General features: G+C 40.9%; 2 protein-coding genes and 3 non-coding genes across 6 annotated transcripts; 3 read left to right on the top strand and 2 right to left on the bottom strand.

The window, feature by feature from the left end:
* Positions 1–4,134: 4,134 nt before the first annotated feature.
* Positions 4,135–5,156, bottom strand: LOC1275556 (dTTP/UTP pyrophosphatase). Its single transcript, XM_314812.3, has 4 exons — positions 4,928–5,156; positions 4,600–4,844; positions 4,394–4,540; positions 4,135–4,331 (listed from the first exon to the last, which is right to left on the bottom strand). Exons 1-4 carry the CDS (start codon positions 5,015–5,017, stop codon positions 4,187–4,189), a joined length of 627 nt encoding a protein of 208 aa, XP_314812.3. The 5' UTR covers positions 5,018–5,156; the 3' UTR covers positions 4,135–4,186.
* A 258-nt stretch (positions 5,157–5,414) lies between these two features.
* On the top strand, positions 5,415–8,112 carry LOC1275555 (protein zwilch). Of its 2 annotated transcripts, XM_061655459.1 has the most exons (6): positions 5,415–5,670; positions 5,728–6,485; positions 6,544–6,710; positions 6,781–6,854; positions 6,956–7,740; positions 7,922–8,112. In XM_061655459.1, the coding sequence occupies exons 1-5, from the start codon at positions 5,536–5,538 to the stop codon at positions 7,727–7,729; spliced, it is 1,908 nt and encodes a 635-aa protein (XP_061511443.1). In that variant the 5' UTR covers positions 5,415–5,535; the 3' UTR covers positions 7,730–7,740; positions 7,922–8,112. The 2 variants fall into 2 exon arrangements, with proteins under 2 accessions (XP_061511443.1, XP_314811.5); XM_314811.5 differs by having other exon boundaries at positions 6,956–8,112.
* An 8,165-nt stretch (positions 8,113–16,277) lies between these two features.
* Positions 16,278–16,397, bottom strand: LOC11175532 (U5 spliceosomal RNA). The gene has a single exon (XR_003025283.2). It is a non-coding gene; the product is annotated as a U5 spliceosomal RNA (small nuclear RNA).
* Positions 16,398–17,575: 1,178 nt separating this feature from the next.
* Positions 17,576–17,695, top strand: LOC11175985 (U5 spliceosomal RNA). Its single transcript, XR_003025288.2, has one exon. It is a non-coding gene; the product is annotated as a U5 spliceosomal RNA (small nuclear RNA).
* A 5,528-nt stretch (positions 17,696–23,223) lies between these two features.
* Positions 23,224–23,341, top strand: LOC11175632 (U5 spliceosomal RNA). The gene has a single exon (XR_003025411.2). It is a non-coding gene; the product is annotated as a U5 spliceosomal RNA (small nuclear RNA).
* The last annotated feature ends 858 nt before the right edge of the window (positions 23,342–24,199 follow it).

Raw genomic sequence — 24,199 nt, 5'->3', positions numbered from 1 at the left:
CTGCCAAAAAAAAAACAAAAATGCATCCCTTGGGCACATTTGAAACGCCATTCCGCTTACGCTAGCAAAGTAAAACACGTGCAAAAAATCATCGAAGGTGGAAGAGGTGGTTTGCAATTGCGCTTCAAACCACACGGAACAATATATTAATTTATCGTACCCTTTGTTTCGTTGCTGATATACAGTCTTAAGTCTTCAATTTCCCAAGCCTTTTCCGTTCTATGTCTGCATCTGCGTACGTACGAAACGGGAATATCATCTTTGTAACTACTTATACGGTGAGGAAGAAGCAAGAGGCACGCAATAATAACGCATACGACGACGCCTCTAACACCTCTACACAGCGTACATTTAATTAGCAAAATGAAACGACGAACCCCCCCACAAACACACACATACACGTGGTGAACTAATAGAAATAGAGAAAAAGAAAAAGAGAGAGAGAGAGAGAAGAAAGAAGAAGGAAGAGAAAAAAAATGTGACGTATAAATGCAAGCATCTACTACATGTATTGATAACACAAATAGTCATAATCTATATGGCTGGCCCTATATACAGAAGAGCGAGTAATATTACCTTAAATCACGAAACTATACAAGCAAGCACTTAATAGAAGGAAGAAACAAGAAGAAAGAAAAGAAACAAACGCAAATATAAATAATATAAAGCAAAACACACACACTCTCTCTCCTCTCACACATTCTCTGGAATGGGGGTTTTCCGTTGGGGTAGACGGGGTGGGAGAAAAAGGAGTGTGCGGGTGTGGGGATGGGGGGTACGCAGATATTCATATTTTATACACACACAAAACCGGAAACAAAACCCAATCAACAAACCAACAAAATCCCCCTTTCCCTGGAGATGGTATTGTAGAAGAGGAGAACATAACAACCCCGCAATCAATCGCAATCATAAAACCAAAATACAGTCAAAGTACAGTGGGCGTGTGTGCTAGGAAGTCGGAAGAACACACATACGGATGGAAAAAACACGAAAAGAAAGCAAAACAACACTAAAAGGAAAAAAACACTAAAAGAAAGGAAGAAAACACTAAACGAAAGGAACAAAAACACTAAAAGAAAGGAAAAAACACTAAAGAAAGGAAAACAACACTAAAAGAAAGGAAAAATAACACTTAAAGTCTTTACAAGAGAGATTGTATGTGTGTCTCTGGAAGAAGAAAAAATCTCTTGAAAGCAGTTGGAACCAGTAAAACAAACGATCGAACGGAGGATGTATCGTTGTGAGCCCGTTTACTGATAATATGATCACTTTAACTGTTGCGGTAACTTAGATATGTGTAATTTGTTTTGTGTGTGTGTGCGTCTGTGTGCGTGTGTGAATATTTTGTAAGTGTGCATTGATGATAGTAGCAATCGTCTGGCGCAAAGCATTGGTTTACATCTCCAATCATGCACAAATGCACATAACACCATCATCATCATCATCACGACCAACAACCACCAACAGCAACCGGACGGGACGGACGCTGATAGGAAGCGGTAAGGAGGGCAAATGTGTTACAGAATTGTCCGCCATCGAACACATACCAAAACTACAATTGCACACAGACGGCCGGGACACAATCGGGGGTGGTTTAGGCAATTGCGCTAAAGTTGACGAACCGAAACTCTTCTAACCCTTCTAACCACGTGGCGGCAAATTCGAAACACCGTACTGAAGGGATCCGCAACAACCACAGTAAGGAGCAGTAAGAGCGGGGGATTTACAATCTTAAGGATCGAACGAACGATAGCCATCGCAAGCAAAACAAACGCGCCCCTCTTGGTAGTATAACACGAGCGAGCAAGAGAGAGGAAGAGAGGGAGAGAGAGAGTAATGTGAAAAGAAGAAGAAAAAAAAAACGAAAAACAAAACCGACGAAAAGTCCAGTTAAAAAGAAACAAAAAAAACAGAAATAGAAATTAAAGCTAAAGCAACATAACTGTGAAGAATGATGCATGAAGAGAGAGAGAGAGAAAAAATAAAAACAAAATTTAAATGAACAAAAACAGAAAAAAGCCACTCAAATCACAAACAACCAGCAATCCCCCGAAAATTACTTGAAAAGATCGGATGAGATGGAAGAACAAAAAAAAACAGAAACGGAAAGGAAGCAATGCACTACAGAGAGCGGAGTGAGGGAGGATGGGGGAGGGGGTGAGGGGAGGAACCCCAGAATGGCAAACAAAAAACAATATTATACTGAAATAGATATTGTAATTTTATGGAATGATTTGTATCAACGATCTCTCCCGGGTGGATCTTATACTTGCTCTGCAACTGTGGCGTTTTTCGAATGATGACAGACTTCCGATCACTGTACCTCTTCCCCAAGGGATGTTTTTAATTGTTATGTCCTTCTTTAACATCCAGATACAATGCCAAATCAGTGTCTCTGTTTCTGTCAATGTCTTCATTGTTAAGTGCTCTTCTGGACTTTTTTTATTAAATGGTAACTTGATTTTAGTTGAATACAGATCTAAGCCTGTAGATCGGAATGAGCTATGGAACACCATGCAGCAGTACGGAAGTTTCCCTGGGAAGCTGATAAGGCTGTTGAGGGCCACTATGCACGGGGTGCAGTGTAAGGTGAGAGTGACGAACATGCTTTCGGAATCGTTCGAATCTCACCGGGGTCTGAGGCAAGGGGACGGACTCTCCTGTTGGCTGTTCAACGATTTTCACCCGATCTCGCCAATTCCTTGGCTTCGCGGATGACATCGACATCATCGGACGTACATCTGCGGCGGTGTGCGAAGCGTACACCCGACTGAAACGCGAGGCCGAGAGGATTGGATTGAGGATCAATGCGACGAAGACAAACTACCTGCTTGCCGAGGGCTCTGTACGTAATAGAGCCCGACTTGGAAGCAGAGTAGCAGTTGATGGCGACGATCTCGAGGTGGTAGAGGAGTTCTGCTACCTTGGTACGATCGGACAACAACGTAAGCAGCGAAATCCGAAGGCGCATTGTTCAGGGAAGTCGTGCCTACTACAGGCTCCACAAACTCCTGCGATCCACAAGACTCCAGCAACACACGAAATGCCCCATATATCGCACACTGATTCGTCCTGTAGTCCTCTACGGGTACAAGTCTTGGACTATGCTAACGGAGGACGCCAATGCACTTGCCATTTTCGAACGGCGGACTAATCTAAGGGCTAAGGACTATCTTTGGTGTGTGTGGTGTGTGCCAGCAGGGCGTGTGGAGAAGGAGGATGAACCACGAGCTAGCTGAGCTGTTTGGCGGTGCAGATATCCTGACAGTCATCAAAGCCGGAAGGATACGATAGCTGAGGCACGTGATGAGGATGCCGGGCTCATGCCCCACCAGGAAGGTGCTTGTCAGCGACCTGTTCGGCACGAGGCGTAGAGGAGTACAGCGTGCTCGTTGGCTGGATGAGGTGGAATCGAACCTGTCGGAGATGGGATGCAGCCGTGGTTGGAGGACTGCAGCCCAGGACCGTGTTTCCTGGAAACGGATTGGCGATCTGGTCATGTCTACTAGACGTGCTCGTACATGAGCAGGCCAAGAAGAAGAAGATCTAAGCCTGGGAATGATGTTAAGAAATTACGATCTTAACCTATTCCCAAATCCTAAAAACTGTTTAACTGTCTGACCTATTCCGGTCAAAGAAATGAAAACGAATGAAACAGATAACAGTTATCTAACGGCTCCAGAACATATTAGACACTTGGAACAGACTCTTAACCTATGTCGGTCTTTAGGAAGATCAAAATGAATTGATCCTTAACTGATGCCGATATCAGAACATTCCCTGAACCTATTCTGATTCGGCAACGCTTCCTAAATATGTGACTTGGATAATCCTGGAACAAATCCTGGACTGATCTAAGTCCTGGAATAACTCGTGAGCATATTCCAGTCTTAGCTGACCTTTGACCTTTTGCCTGCTCCGGTTTATGATCTGGTGTTATACCTATGCATGTAGTGTTATTGGTCCTGCAGTAGATCCCGAACCTATGCCGAAGCTAGTACCTATTTGGATCTTACGATCTTACACTGGTAACTGGAAGCAATGTATTGGTCAATATGTAAACTTACGATACAACTGTGGAATAGGAGGACTAAAATTTCGGCATTGATAAGACAATTAAACAAAGAAAAATAGTGTTGAGCCTCTCTAAAGCTTCGTCTAGACTTTTACTCCAAGATCATGCTCAATCTACCAGATAGTCAAACAATTTACACAGCTCAACCGACAGTCGGTACATCGGCAACCCAACAACGGTGAAATAATCGCCTTCGATTCGTTCTACAAAGTTGCCACCCAACCCCTGGATGCCGTATCCACCAGCTTTATCCCTGGAAGGAAGAAAAAAACGTTAAAAATCTCGATGCAAGGAGTTCAGGCTCCCGGGACTTACAGTGGTTCACCTGTGTCGACATACGCTTGTATTTGAGCATCGGTCGCTTTACCAAACTGTACATTGCACGATTCGGTAAACTTGACCTCCCGCTCGCGATACTTTATGACCACCCCGGTATAGACAACGTGCGTACGCCCAACGAGCCTGTGGATTGAAATTATATTAGTGAAGCAGCTTTGGCAAGCGATCATTTAGTTACGCACTTTTTCAACACCTCAAACGCATGTTCCGGTGTCTTTGGCTTGCCGTACATCTGCCCATCCATCGTAACCATCGTGTCGGCCCCGATCACCACGTCCGGGCCCGTTGCATCATCCTTCGAGAGCCGTTCATACACTTCCCGCACCTTACCGAGGGCCGTCATGGCTACATAGTCGCTGAAGGAGTATTGCGCTGGGTCAAGGTTTTCCTCGAACGTCGATGGGCAGAGCTGAACGTTCACGATGCCCTGGAATGGGATTGTGGGGCATTGTGAAAAGGGTCATGCTTTATCAAGCAAATCAATCTTTCGCACGCAACGATTACGCGTACCAAATTCTGTATCAACTCCTGCCGCCGTGGAGATCCGCTGGCAAGTACCACCCGCTTTCCTTTGATTTGATGGAGGATAGGTTTTAACATGGTGATAAAAGGGCTAGACGAATTTAAAATCTAGGCACATAATCCACGTGCAGTGGGTCACTTTTTGAACGAGGGAAATGTTTCCGCCACGAGAGAATTCCGCTCTGCCGATTGTTTACAAAACAAAGCTTGACAGCTGATGGCCTGCAGCACGTTGACAGATAAACGATAACCGAATGGGAGAAAAGGGCTGTTTGAGAAAATAGAAACAAAAAAGTTAAAAAAAAATTATTTATGCAATAAAAACAATTGAAAAAATAGATTTATTAATTTAAGTTAATGCAGTCCATCAATTTTTCTTTGTAGGTAAAATTTGCAATAAAACAAATCAACCTAAAAGGCTTTTTTTGACGGGCCCAATTGTTCAACACAAAAATGTTATTTGGGCCTGCGAAAAGGCGCGCGCGCTTCGCAGCATTTGACAGTTGTTCGATTTGAATCAAACCGAAGCCGCTTTGAAAGGTTTTGTTTACATATTTTCATTCTCCTGCTGCCGCATAGATTTATGCAAAGCAAAAATGAGCGACCTAGCCAACGTGTATCAGCTGTTCCGCAGTAAATTCGAGGACAATGATTTCCAATACTACTACCCACCGTCCTACATCCGTTCGCTGACCGAGTGTGATGATAAGATCATATTCGCCTTCCGCAAGGTAAGACGATTGTTTGCGGTCCGTAAGATAAAGGATTAACTTTAATCCCTCCTACAGGTGCAAAACCACATCCTTTCCTCGGAGATGGACGCGGTGCGGCCGAAGCAATCGCCGAACAGCAACGGTTCGGCCAGCCTAGACCTGACCGGATCACCGCTGCGGGACGTAAGCTTCGAGCAGTTTGAGGAGATGAACCTTTCCAAGGAGTACCACGAGAGCAGTGTGCAGAACCTGTGGACGATCGACGAGGAAACGTACGCACCGCTCAGCACGGAAAAGGCTCGCTCGCTGCTGCAGGCCTTCATCAGCCTGGAGTGCCGTATCGGGCGGGGCAGTATCTGGGTGCTGTGCTGTGGTACGGACAGCGAGCAGAAGGTGCTGCTGCAGCTGTCGGTAAACGCAGCCTCGAACAATCAGCGTCACTTTACGCGCGGAGTGGTGCGGTTTAGTGGCGTGCAGCCATCGAACAGCATTACGCTCGGTCAGCTGATCGACATCCACCGGCAGCGGGCCGGCGAGGGGATGAAGTTTAGTCCCAAAATTCAAATCCAACAGTGGTGCAAGCTGCATGCACAGATTACGCTTCGCCTGAGCTGGAACGCGATGGGCGAGGGGTCCACGTTTGCCATCGAGCGGAATGCGCGGGTCCGCTTGAGCCAAGAGTTCCCGGTGAACAATGGTGCGTTTAGCCGGAGTTCACCGGCCGAGTACTTCTGGCAGCAGCTGCAACGGTTAGCGATGATGAGGGAGCGGATAATGGACATCCGGGCCAACCGGGAGTCGGGCTACGCGCGGAACGATGTGTGCGGCGAAGCGTGAGTAGCTGGTGAGCATTGAATTATATTCTGATGTTAAACCATTTCAATTTTACAGCGAAATGGATCTCGAGTACATTAAGCAAAAGGTGAACAATATTCTGTCGTCGTTTTTGGAAGTTGAACCGGTGACGTATAATTCTTCCACGATCATCGACATGGTATCGCTAGTGCAGAAACGCAAGCTTACCGACGTGATGGAGCGACTTTACGATGCATTAACACGTGAGTGTTTATCGGAAAATCGTGTTTTATTTACTATTTTGATAATAAATGCCTATTTTTCCATTTTCAGTGTGTTCTAGCTATGAAGATTTGAAAGCCGCAATCGATTACATCTTTCATCTATCCACTCATTCCAATATTGTGGTAAAGTAGTCAGCACAAACGTTCGTTTTCCGGCGTGATGTTGCTAATCATTTTTCTTCCCACTTTCCATCCCACACACACACACACACACACACACACAGAACGTACCCACCAATGGTACCCGCTTTTCGCAGCTCATACTTGCCATGATTCAGGACCGACTGGCCATCCCGCTGCTGACCGGCTCGGAACCGTACGAACTGCTGCTGGAGTGCGGTTTCAGCAAGCTCATGAACGACTACCGTACCATCTTCACCGAGGCTGGCATTTACGAGCTGGAGTTTGAGAAGCTCTTCCAACCGCAGGTAACCAACACCCGCAAATCACGGTACGCAACGGGCAACGGTCCACAGCTCGATGCGCACCACGGAGCTCCGAGCAAACGGAGCGCCACGCAGCTCTTTCAGTCGGCGGCGGGCGACGAGCGGGTACGCGAAAAGTCCATCCTGCTGAGCAACTTCGACGAGGACGAGGTGAAGCTGCGGCTTAACCGGCTGGCCCAGGTGCATCTGCTGCTGGAGCATTTGCTGCTGCTGGAAAGTGCCGTCAATGTGCCATCGATTTATGGACGTGTGTGTGAGCTGTACCTGGGCAGGGCCCCGTACAGCTACGGCGAGGTGTACAATCGTCGGACCGATCTGCTCGAGTTCGAGCTCGATGAGTTTATGTTGCTGCGCAAGGCCGATCACGTGTTGCCCTGTGCCCGGCGCGTAACGATGTCGTCCGCGAATATGCTGCAAAAGCTGGAGACGGTGTTTTACCAGAACGTGAAACCGATCCTTCCCGGGCGGTTCTATCCACAGTTTGAGTGTAAGGAGCTCGACAGTAAGCACGAGTTTTGGTGCTACGAGTACGATCGTATTGAGAGTTTGTGAAGGTGAACGTGGTAGGTTCAATTTTTGAATGGGAATGGGAATTTATTTCAGTATGTTTTGTGTGTGCCTTTTAGGGCGCGAATATCCATACATTGTATTTGCTATAGTACTGTAATAATTATTAAATATGTTTTTAAAATCATTTCACGTTATCTGGATGCAGTTGGCAAACACGTTGCATGTAAAATGAAGCTAAATGTAGTCATCACGTTCGCATCTCATTGATCCTTGATGAATTAAAAGCGACCTCAAGCGTACAAAATCCGATTCCGAAGATACAACAAGATCAAAATACATGCAAGATAGAGTAACGGGTTAAGAGCATGAAAGTCTTCGAAACAATTCATCGTTACATTGATATTATAGTAATAGTATTCTTAAAAGACGTATTGTGATTCATGAAAACTGTAAAAAAAACATCCGAATTAATTTCACACAACGGAGAGGAACAAAGCACATTCGACCTTGGAAGAAATGGCAAAGTATGGAGGAAGCAACCAGAACTGAAAACCAATGAAAAAAGATTATTGCATTTTTAATATCCTTATTATTTTTCTGCATTACAGGGCTTTTAAATACATTAATCGAAATCCACAGCAGTACATAATGCTTGAAAATGTTAAATCCGGGACTGCGGAACTGTTTTCCCAAGACCGCCTTGCCAATATCTCTTGGAAACCGCTCCGAAAACCACGATTTACGTAGAAAATTTTAAACAAGTTACAAACGACTGAGAAAATTATCTTGCTTTGGACATGCCCTGAAAGAAATGGGAACTTCTCATGAGTTATTCGTATCAGGGTATGGGAGAACTATTCACCACGACATGAACCTTAGAATGAATATCATTTCCGGAATCGACAACTGGATTGAGTTGGACACTTTCAGCCGCTTAGAAATTGTAAAACGAGGAGGTATTACTGATCATCAGTCTCCGACAAGATCATCCGAAGTTTCCGATCAATATCTTAGGACCTATGGAGCAAAGATCTTCAAGAAAGATCATTGTATTTTTGGAGTAATTTCGAGGATTCTTTATCATGGAAACTAGCAGTTATTTTAAACCTTGCAAGCCGCATCATTTTAGGAAATGTACATCTATAGAACGATTTTTACGTAAGTAGAAGCCTAAGAGCTCTTCCAAGCAAGAGATCGACTGTTACCAGTACCTACAGAATTGTGTGGGTAAGCGTGTGCCCTAAACATATTTCCACTTTACTTTACGTCTTCAGGTCCCACCTACGGAATTTGCCCAAGAAGTTACTGCTTCGAGTGGCCACCATTTATGCCTACGTGTGGGAGCTACTAATGATTATGGTGTTCATGAGCGTCAACTCCAAACAGTAGCAGAATGAACGAGCGGCTGAGATCAAGAGCTTCCCTCTCGCACAGTGATCGCGATCATGTCGCTAAAGGTGCCGTGTGGGGACCGGTAAGTGTTTCGTGTCGGTTTTGCAATCGGAACAGTCTCAAGGCGTCGTGACCCAGTTCGCGATTCAATAGAAATTCTATATCTAAGCTATATCGACCAGATATTCTAGTTACTTGCTTGTTTAAGATCAAAAAGATCAATATAACCTCACGTACATTACTCTTTACACATCTACAAGATTGATTTTAACGGGAAGATCTTCTACATCGCGCCATCCGTGTCTCTTTGGTTGAATACCTTCCCTTGTGTGGTAATTGTAGACCCGTTCTTGTGTCTTACAAGCAACCTACCACGTTGCCATGTTCTTCCGTCAGACCAACTTTCACCTGAATGCTGCCCAAAAGCCGAAAATTGCTAGGTGCGAAAAGGGCGAGCTTAAGCAACAGAAGGTGCAAATGCACCGCACTGTGAACCGTAGCGGAACTTTCGCAATGTAATGTAAAGGGCGTGTGCTGGTATGCCAAGACCGGAAACATCCGGCAGGGCAGCCGCGAGTAAAACGAACCCACAGGGCTGCAATTAAATGTGCAACGTACGGATGCACATGCACAAAAACGCAACTACACAGCTGCTGCCGTTCGATTAAAGGGCTCCATTACCCACACAATTCAAATTACCGAACCGGCGCAGGGACAGTGGCGGCCGGTGATCTTGTGTGGGCAGCCGCGGAGAATGGCCGAAGCAGGGCTGAGAGTGTTGTAGGCAGCGCGTGGGTTACAGGGACGGGCCTGATTTCATTCATAAAAATGTACAACCTTGCCCTGTGTGCGTGTGCGCTCGAGACAGGTGTGTGCCGTCGTAGTAAAAAGCAGCTGGGTTTGTGTGGCCTTTCCAGCCGAAACCGGTCGTGTCTCATTCATCGATCGGCAGCGGCTGTCTGGATCAATGATCGCGTGGTTACTATCCGTGGACTGTGAGCACGTGAGCATTTGGGGCTGAGGGAGGGTGTATTGATTGCTGCCTTCTGGCTTTCCTTGAAGCTTTGATTGCTTCGATTTGCCATCGAATATGCAGGTGGTTAACGAACCTAAGTGGGGTGTCAGGAATTTTGAGCATGATTTGAGTGCGTGAACAGCTTGGAATGGTGCGATAGAAAGGAGGAACTGAAGTGGTTCGATATCTTACTTGTTACAAGTGTTGGAATGCCAAGATACAGAAAAATGATTTTTTAATACTAAAGATTTATTTTTTTGTTACATTTTGACATAATTTGATTTATTTGACCTAATTTCAAAAGTTTTAAATTTAATGCTGCTGTCTGTATCTATCCTTTATGCATTTCATTAAATTTTATTATTTGAGATTGTTTGGCGACAATTTCCATGCTTAACTAGTATCAGTAGTTTAATACGCTTTTGTATGAAATTGTTGGGTTAATCAAAGCTTACTCTTAATATTGACTTTACAATAAGAAATGCTCCACCCCAAACCGCTTATTGGAGTAATTTTGTAAAGCTATTCTACCGTGTTATGTACTATGGGTTTTATTTTGTAGTTTTTAGTATAAGAATAGAAAATCATTTCATATTTTTAACATGTTTCTTCTATCTTTAACTATTGATTTATTCTTTTATTTCAATCTTACAACCGTTCTTGCATTCGTGTGGATTTTCTTCAAGTAGTTTAGCGACTTAATTAAGTTTTGAAATCCAACCGGGATCCTCTTAAGACACCAAGCGACGGTTTCGGAAGGTAAAAGCTCGAAGGATTATTATATTATATCTCCTTACTCTACACCCTATATTTGCATGTAGCGTGCATTTGGTGATTGAATGAAAGGGATTGTAAAAATTAACAAACTACGCGTTATAATAAATGTACATGCTTTCTCAGCACTTATTGAGAAGTGCCACCTAAACGGATAGTCACATATTTTCGACGAGAGAAAAGACCAAAGCACGATCGTTCCCTTCCGACCTTGTAGGAGCCGGCTCGTCGACCTTAAAGACTTCCGTGGGCCGTCCCAGTATTTACCAAGTGAAAGGACACTTTATCAGAGAATGTTGAGATAAGGAGTTACGAAGTCAGTTGGTAATGAAGATCAGGTAATATTGATCAATGTAATATCTAATGAAGATCCTTTCATTTGGCTTTCAAGACATTCTTATTATTTTGAAGCAAAAACTAAAGTGAATCGTAAAATGAACTACAAATGAGTAAATAAGAACTAAGTTTTGTTGATCAAGGATTGAGAGATCGCATCATCGCAACAGTTATCTTTAAAATAATGAGGTTTAGATGATCACACAACAGAAAAGATTGATTATTTTCAGCTATTCATCATCATCATTAACCAAATTCCCGAAGGCGATCAATATAAGAGAGAAATATGCATATTAATATCTCTTCCAAAAAAAGCCTTTCAAAATATTTAAAATTACAAGCAATTACTGCATATGTTGCTTGATATTGGGGAACTTTTCATTATCTTTGTTCTCATAATTTAATTTCATCATACTCCGTGGTGACTTCTCGTGAAACACCTCAATTCATAGCGCAATGATCGTAAATATCAGTTTGACGTTAATATTTCTCCGAACAACATTACCACTTACTCGAAAAGCTCGATCCGCCGTCCAACGCGTGCCAACGGCGTGTGTCATGTGGATCACAAAACATTCACTGCCTGCTTACTTGCTCAGTGCTTTTGCCACCTTGACGTTCCCCAGCGAGACCGGTTACGACCCCGGACCTATTCGCTCGGATTCCCCCCACTCAGTAGCTATTCCAGGCCAACCTCACGTACAACCTCGCGATCCACCTGAGCTTACGAATTGCAAGCGCCGGTAAAACCCAAACCGCGCATTCCGATCGGAATGCAGTAGCCATCGCCTCAGATCAGCACAGGCAGCAATGAAGCCAATGGCAATGTTTGCTGTTGTCAACTGTTGACGACCCATTAGCAGGCCGACCGTTGAATAAATACATAACAAATGTGGTATAGGGAATGTTTTTTGCACCTTCCTCTCTCTCTCTCTTTAGTGCTTCTCAGAACGATCGTCACGTCACTGTGATATTCGCGCACGCGTCAGTCGCACCCGTTTATCGATGGTGATTTGTTTTTGCACCACAGGCTTTGACGGAAGGGTGAAGACGATTCTGGTTTTAGTAGTTTTGGCTAGCTTACATGTTTGCTTGGTGGCAAAAAGTAGAGGAGAGGGTGCTACAAAAAAGGAAGGTAGATAAGCTACTTTGTATCCAGGTAGCAAATTATGCTCCAAGTGTGACAATCTTGAACTATGGGTTATTGTTGTTTCGAAAACTGTGTGAAGTGCGATGGTGAAGGGAAAATGTATAACTGGAAGAAATGCTAAACTGCTGCAGTATTGCAATCGATTGATCTTCATTTTATCATTAAATTGTGTGGGAGCAGTTTGTTTAAATTAAAAAATAGAACATAATTGCAGCTTTAGCACTGATAAGATCTGGTGATCTTTAATTCATTTAAATAAGTTTCCAAAAGTATTTGAAGATTAAAACAAAACTAAACTAAATATTCGCCGAAATGATCCTCACTTATACGACCGTCCAACTAGTAAGCCTGTGTTTTTTTAATTATTTGTTGATTGTCAGTCGTCAATTTCACGACATGGTTCAATTTCCCTGCATGGTTTGGCGATTTCTGAATGGCTTAATTCATGTATTCCTCTACCACAAAATTGCAACGTTCCTGTTGGTGCCTAGTTGGTTGGTAACTTCCGCATTCATTAAACGATCGTGCAGTTTTCAGATTATTAGCTTTGTGATCTTGTATCTACACTGATCTACTTCATTGATGTTCATTTACTACATTATAATTCACTTACACTTATAATTTGAATTATCAAACATTTAAGTCTACAATAACTTGTACATTTTTTTATACTAGTTCCAATTGTGCCAATTTTGATTTTTAACTTAAAATTGTAATAAATTCTAAAGTTAAAAAAAGGATGCTTAAGATCTGTTTTGTGGCAGGTTTCTAGAGCCAAACTGATGATGATAACGTGTTTCTAATAAAAACTTCATTATTCTTATCACGTATTATTATCAGATTATTCTCTTTTTTATCGTTATTTTTTCAAACAATCATTGGCTGAAAGCTTTCACATGTATTTTTTAAAATCTGTTTCATTTATTTTTATTATTATTTTGTTTATTAATTCACTGGACGATATAAGTCCCGGTGAATGATCTTAATACAAATATAGTATATATACATAGTTTACACAAATCAAACAATTACCCCAGGACCAGGGCCAGGACCGCCTTGTGTACAACCGGTCTTTGAAGGATTATAAGAAGTTGAAGTCGAACAGCGAGTGAACCTCATTGTATGATCCGCACATGGAAGTAAGTGGGTCACCTGATCCATAGTTCAGCGACGGGTGATGGCAAGCAATGGGCGTGGACATAGAGGAACCGCCGGGGTATACAGATCTAGCTGTTGAAGCAGTTTAGTTTATCTCTCATTATACTAAATTATTTTAAACGATTCAGTCTCCTACCCTCATATTATTTAGGAAAGGTCCTTTTTAGTACAACTTAGCTTAGCAAATAACGTTAGGGTAGGGAAGGAAAGCATGTTTGGGCACAAGAGGACTAGACAATACACATTGCTCAAGTTAAAAAAGAATAAATTTTAGGGATCAAACGAAGTAATGGTTCATTGGAGCCAAAAACTAGCGACAATGTTATCTATACATGAAGATACATACAGATTTTCTTGTGATTTCACGCTTCAGCAGTGAGTACACAACTCTACACCCTGTAAAAGAGCCGAAGAATCTATTTCTTTTTCTAAGAGACTTGCAGGGACGGATGTCACCTTCCGTAATCGTCATCTTCTCCGAGTTTCTAGGATCTCTAGAATTGGGGCAATGCCTCCGCCCTCCAAGAAGCAAAACGCTCTACTTCTAGACCATTTTCCCTTTACTCTTTCAAACCCTTACTTGATTTTGTTTGTGTCCAAGCAAATATTTTGATCGTTTCGATCCGTCCCTATTTGGACACCTCAACCGGGTATGAAAATTGTCCCACTGGCCGACTATTTTCCATCCACCAGAAAACAAGTGACACCTTTAGCTACCACGGTCCACTTCTCAGGTACGATCCGGTGACCGTTTTGTTGCCGACAAAACGATCGCGACAAATCTGCCACACTCGCCACTGTCTTTGCCGACTGGCACGATTGTGCCGAAAACATCAGCACCACCCATGGTCACTTTCTTCCAACCCCTCGGGCTCGAAAGTGGCCTTGACAAGTGGTGCTTTTTGGATTCGTTTTGGCAAAAAAAAAAACAGCGCCGTTTGTGGCGGCGGCACGGTTTTTTACGCCATGATGCGCCGTCAACCGTTCCACAATCCTTCCATCGACTTCTGCTGTTTTTCCATCGATAGTACTTTTGTTTTAACTGTTATTTTCTCTGGCTCTGCTGGAAGTTTGTTTCTTTTCGGTTTTTGGTGTCTGGGTGCTTATGCAATGCCGGCATCAAACAACGGGCAGCGGCCTTTCACTTGCGGTCACGGTTCGGCAGCCGTTGAAGTTCGTTGAAGTGTCCGGAAAATTGTCTCCCATCGGATCGAAATCGGATCGGATTGGGTGCGTATCCCGTACGATCGGGTGTGAACGAGCGTTTCGGGGGTTTTTATGGTGCAGCTAGAGCGAGGGCAGTAAAACCTCTGCTTATCATGCTATCCGGGGTGTTTGATGAGATTCGCACCCTTGTTAGGTTCAGAGGGCTTTAGGTGCTTACCGATGGTGGGTCCGTTCCGGCGGCGATGCTTAACGAGGGCCAGCGTCGGAAGTCGATTAAGTAGGTTTACGCTGATGCATCATCGGCGTTTCAATGCTGTGTTTCCCTTCCGGGCTTAAAATGACACGCAGGGTGGGAAGTTTTGTACTTATAGCCGATGGAGTGGTTGAAATTTTCATAAAAAAGCATAGTTTGAATGAAAGTAAATAATACATAGAAAAAACTAATCAAAAATATACTAGTTGGACGATCATGTGCATGTACAACCACTTAAATTGGCCCTAAATCAGTGCAAAACATTACATTTCTAGGGCGTATCGCAGTTTACTGATTCGGAAGACTTTTTACGAAAAATCGTGCCAATATTATACCTTTATAAATACACCATTATTTCAAGGTTAATTAATCAACCAAATTTTTCATTCATTCGTCTCATTTTATCAAAATACTTATGGAATTATTTTTTTATATTGATTATAAACCAAAACTTGGATAAGAGAGAACTCTAAGAACCAAATAAAGTATTGTTCTATTGGCAATGAACCTTATTGTGTTGTTACAGTTGGGATGCTGTAGAACGAAAAGAACAGTCTCAATTGATTAATTGTTCAATTCAATTGTTATTTAGGCTTATTCTGCCTTGATTTCAATCGGAAAAAATAATCTTTTAAGTGAACTTTTTCATATTAATGAACTCCTCTACGATATAACTTTATTGTTGGTTGATTAACGAGGTCCGTGTAATGGGTTTAAGTTCACGATCGTACCAATTTAAGGACAGATATGCCAGAGACAACAATATTCGCTTCAACAACCTATTAAAGTTTCTAAAATTTAGCTCCCATTAACATAAATATTTGGGAGCTCGAGTTAATATTTATTGTTTATAATAACAAACTTATTATTACATATTGTTTGTATTTCCTACAATTAAAGAGATAAGCTAGATGTGTTAATATTAGAATTCATATGTGTTTTCTAATATTTCGAAGATTAGATAGAGGTTGTGAAAACAATAATTATCGTGCATCATAGCTGCATAACATTTCTTATTATTATCTTATTTAGGTAAATTGTTTTGTTAAGTTAAGATAGCAATAAATTTGAATAATCGCAGCATTGGTGAAATTTATTGTGATAAGTATGCTATAATTTTATATATTCCTGAAAACTACGTAATTAATAACTATAACATATATTTGTGAAGAATAAAAACTGCTTATGAAGTAATGCGACAGAAAGATTATCAAAATATCCTATACTAAATATACCTTAGAACCCTACACTTAAATTTAATACTTAAATGAACTATTTTAATCATTAAGAAATTTATTCCACAGTTTTATGCTATAAGTTTTTTGTATTGAAGTTTAGGGCTCGACTCCTTACGGAATCGAGACGGACAAAAATTCTCTATAGACTCATTAGAGTATCCCTCTCCACGGAAATCTTTAGTAAAAGGCGAAAGATTTATTCGACAGTTGAAGAGAGATCAGAGTGCCGGGAAACGCTCCGAACCATTGACCGCATGCCACACGAACATGCTTCTCTAGCGATGCATAAAAGTATGTTCTTTGCCTACCTTCTCAAACACCTTTCAACGAATAGAACGCAAAGTGAGAATAGAATAACGGTAGAGAGAATCGAAAATGCGAGAGAAACGTGTTACCCGTGTTTCGCGAGCATTTCGCAACACGGGTGTATGAGGACAGACCGATACAAACAAAACCACAGCCACTTTTACCCCGCACCAATCTGTAAGCTTTTACCTTTAATCGTCCTGCATTTTTTTTACTAACATTTTTGAAATCCAAATGTACAAATAAATAAAAAAAAGGAGTATTTATATAAATAAAATGCGCGCATATGTGAGGATTGAACTAAAGCATACACTAATATGTATACTTTTCTCAACCGTCGCTACGTCGTGTACTATCAAATTCTCTTGCTTAGTACCAGCAGATAGTCGTACAGATACATCGTCCGAACAGCAAATAAGGATTTGATTATTTTTCCAATTTTAAAAATCGAAACATAAATTTATAAAATGCTCGTTTTACATTCAATTTTGTATGGCTTCTTCTTATCATTTACTTATAATCATAGCATTCTTTCCGTGTTTTCTTATGACTTTTTCTAAATTGAGTTTAAATTCATGCACACAATTGAGCTTCCCTTTTATCCCAAAGTATTCCCATTCTTTTTTTGTGCCTCGCGTTACCGATCCAGTGATATTGTGGAATTTAATCTACGACAAAGAAAGGAACGAACACAGCATCAGTATGTAGATATGTAAATGTGCTATTATTAGCTATTGCCCCAGATAAACACTTTGTGTAAGGTGCTAGCGACACAGCATCGTAGCGAAACTGCGCCAAATGTAGAATAGTTTTTGCTTGTATTATTCTTCCATCTTTAGTTTGCTTACAATCCCTCGATTTTCATCTTGGCATTGGCACAAGCATCTTTAAAAAGGGGTGCTTTGAACTCCTTGCCCTATTTTTCTCTTATAAATACGGGTACAGTTCCTTCGCTGACTTGCTATTTCAACCCTCAAATGTTTGTAAGGAATGTTTCACCGCAAGGAAGCTCAAGGACAACCGCAGTTCGCTATCCTTTATGCATCGCTAGAGGAGCATGTTCGTGTGGCATGCGGTCAATAGTTCGGAGCATTTCTCGGCACTCTGATCTCTCTTCAACTGTCGAATAAATCTTTCGCCTTTTACTAAAGATTTCCGTGGAGAGGGATACTCTAATGAGTCTATAGAGAATTTTTGTCGGTCTCGATTCCGTAAGGAGTCGAGCCCTAATTTTCAAAATAAAACGTTGACCTATTGACAATAATTATTATATACATGGGAGTTTTAATAGTAATCCTGGAACAAGTCTATAATAACTTACTGAATCGAACGAATATTGATTTATAAAGATTGTCATCACATGTACTTTCTTCTGAGAGCAGAATCTCTATTTTAACTTATAACTTGAGCTTAAGTTATGTTAGTTGGTACGATTTTTTAAGGGAAAATGTGAAATATTCCCAAAATTCAAACAAAGGGCAAACCAAATATTTTTGGACATTTGCAAATTGCATTGCAAATATATAAAATGGCGTAAAAGACTCTCTAGGTTAAAGGGATTTTAAAACAATAGCATTGAAAAACGCATGGAGAAGCTCGCATTCAAACAAAGTAAGGTGATTGTATACGTTGAATAATTTTATTCAGTTAATTTTTATCAGTTATTCTTGTGACTTTGAGCTTCACAAAAATGTAAACATGCATCACACACATACCCCACCGTTTAATGTAACCAAAAACCGGTTCCGGACGAGTACAACCTTTGAAAAATAAATCCCCCCTACAGCTCCAAATCATCTGCCCAAATCCGTTTGAAAGTCTAATCGAGCAAGCGGAAAATCTCACGGTTTCCAATCACGATCTTTCCCTGGCGATCGATCGTCGATCTCCTTCCCCTCCACTCAAACAAAGCACGCAGATTTATCAGCAGCGTGGTGGAAGGAAATCAAGGGACTGCCTCCCGATCGGTGCCGGTCACCGGTTTCATTGCCGTCGGGACCGGAACTTGAAGCTCGTCGGCCGCGGGAGACGGCCTTCATTAGATCTTATACACCCCAAAAACCTTCACCGGGGGGGGGCATCCGACAAATCACATCGACAAAAGCATGCGTGCAAATATTTGGGTCGCATCCCATCGACCCAGCACCGACCGGCCGACCCTTACACGGAGCGATCCATCCGATCATCATCCGGCGGTGGTGGCAACCTCCTCCTCGCAACCGCAAAAACTGAGCACGCACGCATTCACAAAAAACACGAAGAAAGAACGCCGAACAATGTTTGAAGCTGATGAAGATGATGGGCCGGAAGTGATGACCCGCGAATGGGCCGAGGGATCGTGTTCAGATGGAATTTTGCAGCCGTGGAGACGAGGTGCAGACGCTGATTTCCACCCCACACCGGTCGTTGCAAAACTGGCGTTCTCGCGTTCGATGACAATTAATTTGAAGGAGAGGAGCGATGGGACAAAAACAAGGCGACAGGTGGTATGGGCGTAAAAAAGCATCATTGATATGGGCTTCCGGTGATGCTTTGGATGGTGGTCAAGTGGGTCAAGAATGTGCGTGTGCCTGCTCGCCGTGTGTGTGTGTGGTTAATGGGTGAGGAATGTGAGCATTGGATCGGAAGGGGTTTTAAGCGTTCTTGCAGGGCTTTGATAAGAAAGCAAACTGAACGATGTAGAGCAATAAAGAGTGGAATTGTTTAATAGTTTCCTTTGCATTTCCGTTTGATAGTAGGGAATGTTGGCTAAATGTTTAAATTTCAATAGAATCTAGACTTTGTTTTTAATTTTCTTTCAAAGATGTATTCCTTATTTCAGTTTAAGCATAAACAAGCTTGTGATGTGTTTTTGGGCAATTTCTATTTTGGCAATAGTCAGATAGTTTCTATTTTTTATTTATTTTGATCATGCATCAATGTCACTTTCTGTATTCTATTTAATATTCTATAAGTAATTTAAATAATATTTATCGTTGCTTATGTTCCAGCATTAGCTTGACCATATTTTTTTCATTTTTATCTTTTTCCTTGAATTGTAAGAATTATTTTTGAATTGAATTGTTTCTCCCGGAATTATGTTATTTTCTCAGGTTATTTCATTGTTTTTTAGTTAAATGTGTTTTTTTCTGCTAAATTGTGTATTAGTTTTAAATAAAAATTACAGTAAATTGGTTCCATAACAGTATCTTGTTCCTGCAAATATAAAATTACAGTTTTTTTTACAAATATTTTAACCTATTCCCTATCTTTGATTAAAACTTTTGATGCCATTCGATAGGTTATGCTTCTGTGCATCAATAGCTGTTGAAGTGTAATTGTTGTGTGACATTACTAAATAGAACAATATACTTTAACGCAACTTTAACGCATACTTTAACGCGTAGCAGCGAGACCTAGTTATCATGCCCGGTGTTTAATTTTTGGACTTGAGTCTGTCGCTACTCGTCGCGAAACGGCGCAAATCTTGTTTATGAAAAAAATCATCCTAGGAGAGATAGATTCACCGGACCTTTTAGCTAGAGTTAATTTCCACGTACCTGCTCGTATTTTAAGAAACTTTAGGCTACTAAGAGTTGACCAAACTAGACGTGCATATAGCGATAATGAACCTTTGACTGCGATGGCTATCAGATTTAATGCACATTATGACTCTTTTGACTGGAATTCCCTAAGTTAACCTGTTTTTCTTGCTGTGATACTCTGTGTTATTTATTTTGTGCTGATGTTACATTGTACTGTGATGCTTTATGTTATTGTAAGTTTAGTTTATAAGATCAGTGATAAGGCCAATGATGGCCAATCACTTAACATTTACAAATAAACAAATAAACAAATAAACAAATAATAATGAAGAATACAATACTTTAAATTCTATATTGCAATAGGGTTTAGAATAATAATTAATTATTTACATGTACAGCCTGAGAAGGAATGTGGGCTTCATTCCTCATCAAAACTTAATTATGAGCTCCACTATGTTATTGTTTTTTATTTACTCATAGGTGACAATGATGGTAGTTTTGATTTTTTTTACCAGAATAGGATAGTAAAGGTATATTAATGCTTTCTTTGAAAACTTTAATAGCGCTCAAAACATTACCAATCCAATGGCATCGAAAAGTTTAAGTAAGCTTGAAAACTGAGATGTTTGCAAAATTTGGCAAAAAATTTGAGAGTGGTTTAACTTAATAAAGCACTACATGTAACCATTACTTATCTTGTTGTAGTTAGATTCAATTGAAGACAGTGTGAAAACAAAAACGATATCAAACAATCATTTGTGATAGAAATCATTTTTTTATTGAAAAATAAAAATCAATTTTACTGTCACTATAAAATGTAAAGCATCCAGAGTGAATTCGCATTCTTGACTTAGTACTAAATCTCCCCTTGCTATCCCTCTCTCCTCATCATGCACACATAACGATACTGAAAAGAGATCTGTCATCGAACCGAATGGCACGATAATTGATTTCCTTCCCATTTCGAACGAATCAATTTCATCCACACATCAACCTCTCGCTTTCGGTTCGGTTGTCAGTAGTAGTAGTATACGCTGGAAATGCTATCCCGCAGTCCCATCCATACGGTCAGTGTGCGTTCAACGTGCAATGTCCGGCGCATTTGAACGCGGGCGTTTAATTTTTCAAAACCCAATTAAACTGCTCCCGGACCGTGCGTGATAACAGGCGTGCGACGGTGTTCTACTATCGCTGAAAGTGCCTGTCCAATTTCTTTTGTTAGGATTGTTTGGCTTTTTTCCACGTTTCCTTTCCTTTCTATTTGATGACATTTGATGACTGAGGTATGTATGTTGCCTCACACACACATACTTACACGAAAATGTGGCGTTCTTGTGTACTTAGTTGATTTGTTTCGCATAATTGTATTGCTTTGAGCTTTTGGGGGAGGGTCAAACATTGTCGTCAAGCAGATGGTTTGAGGATGAATAGTGGCACTGATTAGTTAGTATATGTCCAGATGACAGTTATGTTGACACTTTACTATATCATTGATTTCCTTTTATAAGATCATTAAACGTCTTATTGTATCCGTTAATGGTCTGATATTGACTGTATACGTCTTATTCTTTGCTTTTCATGTTTTAGGGCTCGTTCTACGATTTATTCATGATTCCAACAGTTTTTAAATAAATGATACATAAAATGCCCACCAAATAAACAATAAATATTGGAAATAATCTTTAAAAATTTATAGAAGAATGTAATCAAGTAAAAAACAAATCAGAGAAACAACTAAAATAGAATAGATTAAAAACTAAAGATAATTTAAATTAATTATTTTTTCAATTATTATAGTTTCAGTATTTTTTTCTTTTAGAAGTACAATAAAAACACTTTTAATTGTTTAAGTCGTAATGATCAATTCAATTAAATGATTCAATTGAAAAAAAAACATTATTTTAAAAAACATCAATATTATTCCCAATAATCCTAAAATTGATTTTGCTCTATTTTCTAACCGTTTTATCAATATGCCCTATGAACATCCCACTGTTCCTTTGATCCCGTTCTGATGCGTATTGATATCCGGTAGATGACGAACGGCCGGTTGGCCAGCAGCTCCCTTCCCTTTGACCACAAGCCCACAGAAGGTCCAATGACCCAATTACGAGCATGACTTGGGACAAATTATTATGTCAGCGCAAGCGACCCGAAGGCACGTGCCTATTAAAGCTCGAGCAGGCAGGCACGGCGTACGACGCCATCATCGCCGCTTGTCGTGCGCTTGTTTGCCTTTATTGTTTTGGCTACATTCCCGACCAAAAAGGCCCTTCACTACTGCTGCGTTTTTTTCGCTCTCATTACTTTTGTTTTAACTGTATTTATGTCTATTGTTTTCCAACCCTCCTCCAGCTTTCCTGTCCCAAGCGTGTGGGGTGTGTGTGCCAAGCACTTAGATCTTTCGCTTCCCATTGATTGCTCATGAGATTTATGCTCGCGTGTGGGGTAATTTTCCCATTGTCAGGGTAGGAGAGGGACACGTGGGGTGTAAAAGTTTTTGTTTTTGTGCCAATCAAATTTTATTACGAAGCCACACACGCCGGCAGAGGGAGGGACAGCAAATGGAGCAGAATAAGAGACAGTCGGCCACTTTAAAGCGCCTAGATGTACTAGAGCGGGAGGGGTTCGTCCGTTGGTTCGTTCGATCGATCGATCGATCGAACTGTCTTCGGCAAAACTAGGCCAACAGAATCTTTTCCGGTCGGTTGGTTTGGGTTGGGTTGATTCCTTTTTATTTTTCTCAAACGAGCACATTTGGGTGCAATGGTGTTTTTGTGTTGTTGCTGACGAGTAATAGGGCACCCGGTGCCCTAATGGGAGTTTCCGGCCCGTGTAACACAATGTCATTATGATGAGCGCGTGTTTTGGTTTTGGTTTTTGGAGAGATGTTATGGAATGTGCGTTGGCCATTTAATGCCCGGCGAAGGGAACATCAATATGCGTGAATGTGCAAGTACATGCGAGTGTGTGTGTGCTTGTATGGAAATGTAATAATTAATATTTGCTCTCCTTATTCAGCAGTACCTGCATTTGGCCTTGTGGTCATCTTTATTACCCTGAAGAAAGGAACAGCTTTTCTCCCCTCTTTTTTGCAGGCAAAATGCTTGTGTTATACTGCTTTACGGTAAGGATGCCGAAGGACAACAGTTTGCTTTCCTTTATGCATCGCTAGAGGAGCATGTTCGTGTGGCATCCGGTCAACGGTTCGGAGCGTTTCTCGGCACTCTGATCTCTCTTCAACTGTCGAATAAATCTTTCGCCTTTTACTAAAGATTTCCGTGGAGAGGGATACTCTAATGAGTCTATAGAGAATTTTTGTCCGTCTCGATTCCGAAAGGAGTCGAGCCCTAAATCTGATGTAAATATGTTACTGCAAGGTATACGTATATTATTTTAAAGGTTAAGCAGTAAGCAAAATTCCCGAAAATTGGTATCATATAATCAGCAATGTTTCAAAAGGGCTCTTCTTCCATTTAGCATAACGTTTTACACGTACATGCTGGCCTGTACAGGTTTCTATACTTCTCAGAAGGCTTTGTGCGTTAATTTAACTGAAGGTCTGTACTGTACAGAATCGTTATTAGTCATGCTCTATCAGTGAGTAATATTTCCTTTTCTATTCAAGTGAAAATATCATCTATTATCAAAGCACATTCTCGCGTAATCACGCTTATTCGACTATCACTCTTAAAATTATAAGTTGCCTTACATTAAACTGTTAACATTAGCAAGAATTTTGTGCTGTTACATGAGTTCTCTATTATCAAGGGTTCTATATACTTGTTGCATACTATTAGAAAATTTCTATTTGATTCAATCGATCCTATTAGAATTTCAATACATTGCTCAAGAACATGAGTTTGTTGTTGAGATTGTTAATTGTATAGTCGTTGCCGTAAAAAAATTAGACTCAAAGGCATCCGTTTTTGACAGTCGCGCCAATTGTTGTGTGTAAGTCAACAAATTTTTACTCTCATCATGATAAATTTACAAGATATTTGAGGAGATTTATGACTTTAAGCAGATTTAAAAATCTAAAAATACTGCAAAAACTGTGTAATTTGATTATCTTTGCGTGAAAAACTTATTGCTGATTGAGATTCAATGAGCAATGAGATTCAATAAATTATTTGTCTATTGTTTACATTGTTTACACTCGAAATTAAAAGACAATTTTTTTTCACTTTTTTAAATCT

The sequence above is a fragment of the Anopheles gambiae genome, chromosome 3, assembly GCF_943734735.2.
Source record: "Anopheles gambiae chromosome 3, idAnoGambNW_F1_1, whole genome shotgun sequence".
In the NCBI taxonomy this organism is placed as follows: Eukaryota; Metazoa; Arthropoda; class Insecta; order Diptera; family Culicidae; genus Anopheles; species Anopheles gambiae.
Note: the sequence above shows the minus strand (reverse complement) of the source record. Positions and strands in the feature narration are given on the sequence as shown.